This window comes from Orbicella franksi, chromosome 8, assembly GCF_964199315.1.
Source record: "Orbicella franksi chromosome 8, jaOrbFran1.1, whole genome shotgun sequence".
Classification (NCBI taxonomy): domain Eukaryota; kingdom Metazoa; phylum Cnidaria; class Anthozoa; order Scleractinia; family Merulinidae; genus Orbicella; species Orbicella franksi.
This window is the reverse complement of record NC_138152.1, coordinates 29,857,244-29,862,618: the sequence shown is the minus strand read 5'-3', so window position 1 is coordinate 29,862,618 and position 5,375 is coordinate 29,857,244. Positions and strand designations below refer to the sequence as shown.

The window sequence follows — 5,375 nt, the reverse complement described above, 5'->3', positions numbered from 1 at the left end:
GTCTTCTATCATTTTCTTCCATAGATGATAAAATCATCTGAAAAGGGTTATTTTCGTCAGAGTCGTCATTATTTTGCCGTCATCAGACTCGCTTGTTGTTGTTCCTGTTCGTAGACCTTCTTAAGTTCTGCGGTTATTCTAAATTATTGTTTCAAGACACCAGGTCATCACATTAGGAGATGGATTTCAATTGATTGATGTATTTCTTGGCTAATTTGATCATTTGTGAGTTTGTTTATTCATTTGATGTGTGTTGTATTTCATTTTGACTGTAGTTTGCGTGGATTTAACTAAATATATAAGCGAGCGAACTTTCTGTAAGCGGTGACCTTCAGTGGGGCCACTAAATAATTGAGCTGTGACGAGAGAACTTATGCAAGGTTAAAGATTGAGTGTTTGTATGGATCTGAGACAATCAGGAAGCCTCTACTTTGGGGCTGGTGTCCGATCAAATTCCATCGTGTTTAATTGTGGTTATCTTAGCTTGTTGCATTTTGATGATGCACTAGGTACTCACGTGGACTAGTTAACATAGTATTGGGGAAGTGTTTAAGGGGGTAGAAAAGAATGGTTTTCTATTTTCTTCTTTCTCGCAGTTTTATAGTTTGTCAGTTCATGAATGATTAAATTCATGCTCTACGGTAGGCCGTTGTTTTTTCTTTGTAGAAGCTCTTTAAATTTTGTACCCGTGCCATGAGCGCTCGCCTCTTTAATCAGCTTGCATTGCTGCATTTTTTATCGTCACGCATTTTAATTCAATTCTTTGACATTTTTCTTGCTAGAGTGATTTTATTTAACCCGTGAAATATAGCTAATATTTAGTTCTAAAAGTCAAAATTAACGCAAGAAAACTAGGAAATTATAATCTAATAGTATGATCTAATTTTGTTGTAACTGTTTTGCGGGTTAAGTAAAATCACTTTGAGATTGACACCCTGAAAAGATATTGAAACGTTCCAAAATTGATCCGAAATCCTCTTAGTATTATTGCAGCCCAAAGGATAACAGACACGCTGTGACAGAACAGTCTTTGACCTAAGAATGCCCATTTATGGACAGTTTTCTGAGAAAATATAAAAATAGTAGTCGCAGTTGCAGACAACAGTCTCCTGCGAAGTGGTAGAGATACATTTTTTAAGACATTACTTATTTTAAAAGCCAGAAATAGAACACATATTTTCGAAGCTCAGTGAAAGAAAAGAAAGCACTTTATGACGTCGGACTGCATAGTTTAAGGAGTTGTTTAGCTTACGAACACATGTAATTTAACTTGATTGAAACCTCGATAATAAAGTGACAAGGGATCGACTTACTAGAGAAATCATTTGCTCGCTGTAACGCGTGTTCAGCGATATGATAAAGCATAGACCGAAGAATAAGGCTTTTGGTTATTATGTCTCAATTGAATTTTGAACTGTTATTAAATGAGCAAAGAGAATCTTCGAGCATTTCCCGGTAAGCTAAGACAGTTCTTCTCACGACATCCTGCCCGGGCAAACTCTTCAAGCAGGCTATTTATATTTCTCCAAGATCTTTTGTAATAAGATCCGGTTGCTTTTCTTTACTGAATTTTCGTTGTCTTCTGTTCGTCATTGCTCGTGCTATAACACCGCTTGCTGTCGATCGTTTTATTGTTGTTGTTGTTGTTTTTTTCAAATCGACGGCAAGTAAGCTCTTACGAGCGGTTTCCTCCCGTAGAAGGCGACAGTGTCCAAAGTTGAGTGTCATGACTCCAAGAAAAACCTTTTGTGGTAGTTGTTAACATCACTTTCATTTCTTAACGGCTTTAAATTTCTGGCGCACGACGTCGAGAGCAAAGTGAGTCAATTTGAAATCGTTGTGAAGTTGTAAGCAAGTTTTGATGCAAAATTTAAAATAAAAGAAAGTTTTAAACTTTTACTTGCTATAAAAGTTAAGGACACTTGGTGATAAATTACATGGTCAACCGTCGCGCTACGATAGCTGAGATAGAACTGAGGTCTATCTCAGCGATTGTTGGTACAGTCGTCACTATGATCACCGTCTGAAGAGTTGTTTCCATATGTTGTACCGAAACAAGTTCAAGACTTCATTGCAAACTTTAAATACAACTACTACGATTTCCCTAAAGGCAGGTATAGCAGAGGCAATTAGACTTTGACAATTCTTAATAACAGTGATAAAAAAGATTTCTTTTCGCCTAGATAAGAACGAACACAAACACAAAACAACGCGTTATTTTCACCCTGCTCTATTTTATTGTTACAAGCTTTTATAACGGTGTGCCTGACACGTATTTATTTTCTACGTTAGCACTCTCAAAAGACAATTCATAGTTACTACAAACAAAAAAAAAACACAAAAAAAATCCTTACTCTATTATACTTTCTCAATATCCTTTTTCTAAATCCTTTACTTGAATAAAATAAGAAATCAAAACCAGCTGGAATCCTGTAACTTGCAACTTATCCTGGTATGATGTTCGTGGAATTCAATCAATTGAAACTCAGCATCAAGATTCTCCTTCTTAAGGGACAATTTCACGGTTCAGCGCATGTACAAGTTATAGCGCGACTATAAACTACTACCTTGTTCAGTTTTTTTACTGAGCCACATGTAGTTCAGCAACTACAGACTATAATTTGTGAAACCAGAAAGACTGATGCCCAAATTTTATCAAGATGTCAGCGGATTTATCAAGCAAAACTTCGAATTCAGTTTAGTCAGTTAAACGTTAAATTTTTTCATTCGGCGGCTAAGGTCTTACTCTGGACACACACACACACGTTATCTACTTTTATTCGATTGGTGGATAAACAATATAGGTATTAATTAAAACAGAGAGTAAGAAATTCTAATGAGAAACATTACTGCTATCACCGTGTTACTGTGACTGAGGGGAAAGTCTGAAAGGAAATTCAGTTCTCGCAGAAGTCAGTAGCTCAGTTAACGTTATAGCTTGTTATAACACGGAGCCATGAAACCATCCTTTAATGGCAATTACCAAACAAGTAAGCCGCTCAAAGTAAACTGTTTATCTTCGACTAAGGATACGTGACTACTCGATTTTGTACTAACCTATTGATTGAGATATCATCGGCTATATTGAAATTTTCTGATTATATTGCGCTTCTATAATTTACCAACAGTTTCTATATATACTTGTATAATTGCAAAAGTTTAGTTGTTCTGTACAGGGTGTGTAAAACTAAGACTGCAAGCTCCGCGATTTCTTCAGGTAGTTTCACAGAAGACTTCGACTTCGTCAGGTCGGAAGGGGTAACCACCCGCCAGGAATGATCGTGAGAAGGAGGATCCATAGCTGTAACCAGCTGGCGGGCTGTAGTCGTGTCCAAGGTTTGAGTATGAGTTGGTGTTTGATGCAGCGTTGTTGGCAATGTGAATATCGTGTCCTCCTCCAAATGTTGGTCCATAGTGAGAGCAGCTGTAGATGGAATATCTTCTAAGATAACTATACTTTCCTGTTTGATCTAGCTTTAGTGGCTGCCAACCAGGCTTGTTAACCAATGAGAAGAGAAAGGCTGCGGAATCGTAGTGATATGAACAACCACCTCATTTGAAATAATCAATGGAAAAAGGAGTCCAACATTAATGATGTTTACTGACACTTTGGACAGTTTAGTAATGACGTATTACCGACAACGTTAATTTGATTGGCCCGCAAAATTTTACTATTATTTGTAGCTCGGCATTATTTCTTGTAGTGTTAATCTTAAGTTCTTCGGTTCCTTTATGTTAAATGTCTCCTAAGTTTTTAATAACTTCAATTCTGGGATAAGCAAGCCCGGTGGGAGACTGGAAACAGCTCCCCCCATTCCAGACAGAACGTAACTTCCATGTCCCGTTTTATAAATTTCATAAAATTAATATCGAGCTGTAAAGCTGTCAGTTAGCCAGGAACATCAAGGCGTTTAAAAACGCAAGTGTTTCTATCGGCCTGTTTATCACGATAAGTTATCCAGAAAATTCTTAGTATCATTAACTTATTTGCCTTTCTTTGGTATTAACCTTTTTTTGTTTCCCTGCTTAATGATTCGAAGCCATTGTACCCCTTCCTATAAAGTTCTTCCATCCCGATATCTGCCTAAACCGTCACGAATCAGAGAAGAGGCGCGTAAACACAGCAAGTAATACACCATGGAAGTAAGATAAGGCATTTGGTTAAGAATTTTCTAGCACTTAACTACCCCAAACTATGTTGTAAATATTCCTTTTTTAAAATTCTTTTTAAAACTCTTTTCCCATATTTCTCCGTGACTGCTATTGTGAAATATGATCATGGCTGACTTACAGCTTGAGCTTGGGTGGCCTGTGATATGATGAAATTGATCATGTCACTTACTCCATGACACACTTGTGTATCCTCCAAAAATATATTTTCCAGCACGGATTATTGTGACAGTTGGACCTTTGCCGTCACAGTTTGAATGGAAGGTAGAGGAAGACCAGCCATTTACAGTTGCCTGGTAACAGCGATTCCAGTAAGAAGATTGGCGAGTCACAGGCTTTAACCATTTATCCAGCCATGTCAAAAAATTCTGGCTGTTTCCCACAATTCTGGAATATTTAAGACCCGCTGCAAAAATGACACAGAAGAACGTTCTTTGGATCCATTTTGTACCTAGCATTTGTTTTAGTGGACCATGTTGAAAGTTGATTTGCTAAGAATAAATAACACTGTTATCTTCAATAGTTATAAGGTGACTATCATTGCTTGCACCGTAAATGTGACGCTAACTAAACTGGATGTACTGTTGGTTCGAAAACATATTTTATATGTGGTCGTTTTAAGTCACTGTGCAACTTAAAATATTTTTTTATCTGGAATTTCTCGTTCTAAATTTTGGGTCGCAGTGATCAATACTCTTAATAGATGATTTAAAGTCCTGAACAGGAAAATATTCAAATAGTATTTATCAGGAAAACGTAATATCATTACCAATGCTCAGCGACGAAGTCAGAATTCTTAATGGAAAAACCAGCGGCAGATAAAGTCACGAAATTTGACAGCTTTTGTAAATATCTAAATTTTAAAAAATGTTTTTAATCGTTTAAGTCCACGTGGGCTCTTTTAGCTCCACACCCCACCCCTGTCCTTTCTAAGTGTTGTTAATGTTAATGTCAAAGCGTGCCGTAGTAGCGAGGAGGTAGCAAACAACATTACTGAGTCGTGTCCTTTTTTTTATTTTCAACAATAACAGTCCTTCCAATATGGCAAACTGATCCAGGATGGAAAGGAGAATTCTGATTGGTTCCCTGAGCGGTTCGAATTTTAAAATATCCACCGCTGAGATGCATCATTCATGAATTAGTTTGGCGAATTGCTTTTCTTGAAAGCAGTTTTACAAAAGAAAGTAGTTTGTTAGACAAGACGA

The 5,375-nt window shown here is 37.0% G+C and overlaps 3 protein-coding genes across 3 annotated transcripts in view; all 3 read right to left on the bottom strand.

Annotated features, from left to right (window-relative positions):
* Positions 1-2,227: 2,227 nt before the first annotated feature.
* Positions 2,228-5,375, bottom strand: part of LOC145494542 (uncharacterized) — a 29,362-nt gene continuing 26,214 nt past the window's right edge. The window contains exon 3 of the transcript XR_014050266.1: positions 2,228-2,584. The gene's annotated coding sequence lies outside the window, so the exon portion shown is untranslated. The remainder of the gene's footprint in view (positions 2,585-5,375) is intronic.
* Positions 3,214-4,072, bottom strand: LOC145494341 (uncharacterized). Its single transcript, XM_081473783.1, has 2 exons — positions 4,009-4,072; positions 3,214-3,521 (listed from the first exon to the last, which is right to left on the bottom strand). The coding sequence occupies exons 1-2, from the start codon at positions 4,070-4,072 to the stop codon at positions 3,214-3,216; spliced, it is 372 nt and encodes a 123-aa protein (XP_081329909.1).
* LOC145494540 (uncharacterized) overlaps positions 4,147-5,375 on the bottom strand; it is a 3,780-nt gene continuing 2,551 nt past the window's right edge. Inside the window, exon 5 of the mRNA XM_081474033.1 lies at positions 4,147-4,576. Within this exon, the coding sequence (XP_081330159.1) occupies positions 4,335-4,576 (242 nt within the window). The 3' untranslated portion in view covers positions 4,147-4,334. The remainder of the gene's footprint in view (positions 4,577-5,375) is intronic.

Coding starts and splice junctions, on each gene's coding strand:
- LOC145494341 (XM_081473783.1), bottom strand. CDS start 4,072: ATGGAAGAACTTTATAGGAAGGGGTACAATGGCTTCGAATCATTAAGC. Junction 3,522..4,008: donor AAGCAGGGAAACAAAAAAAG/GTTAATACCAAA, acceptor ACGATTCCGCAG/CCTTTCTCTTCTCATTGGTT.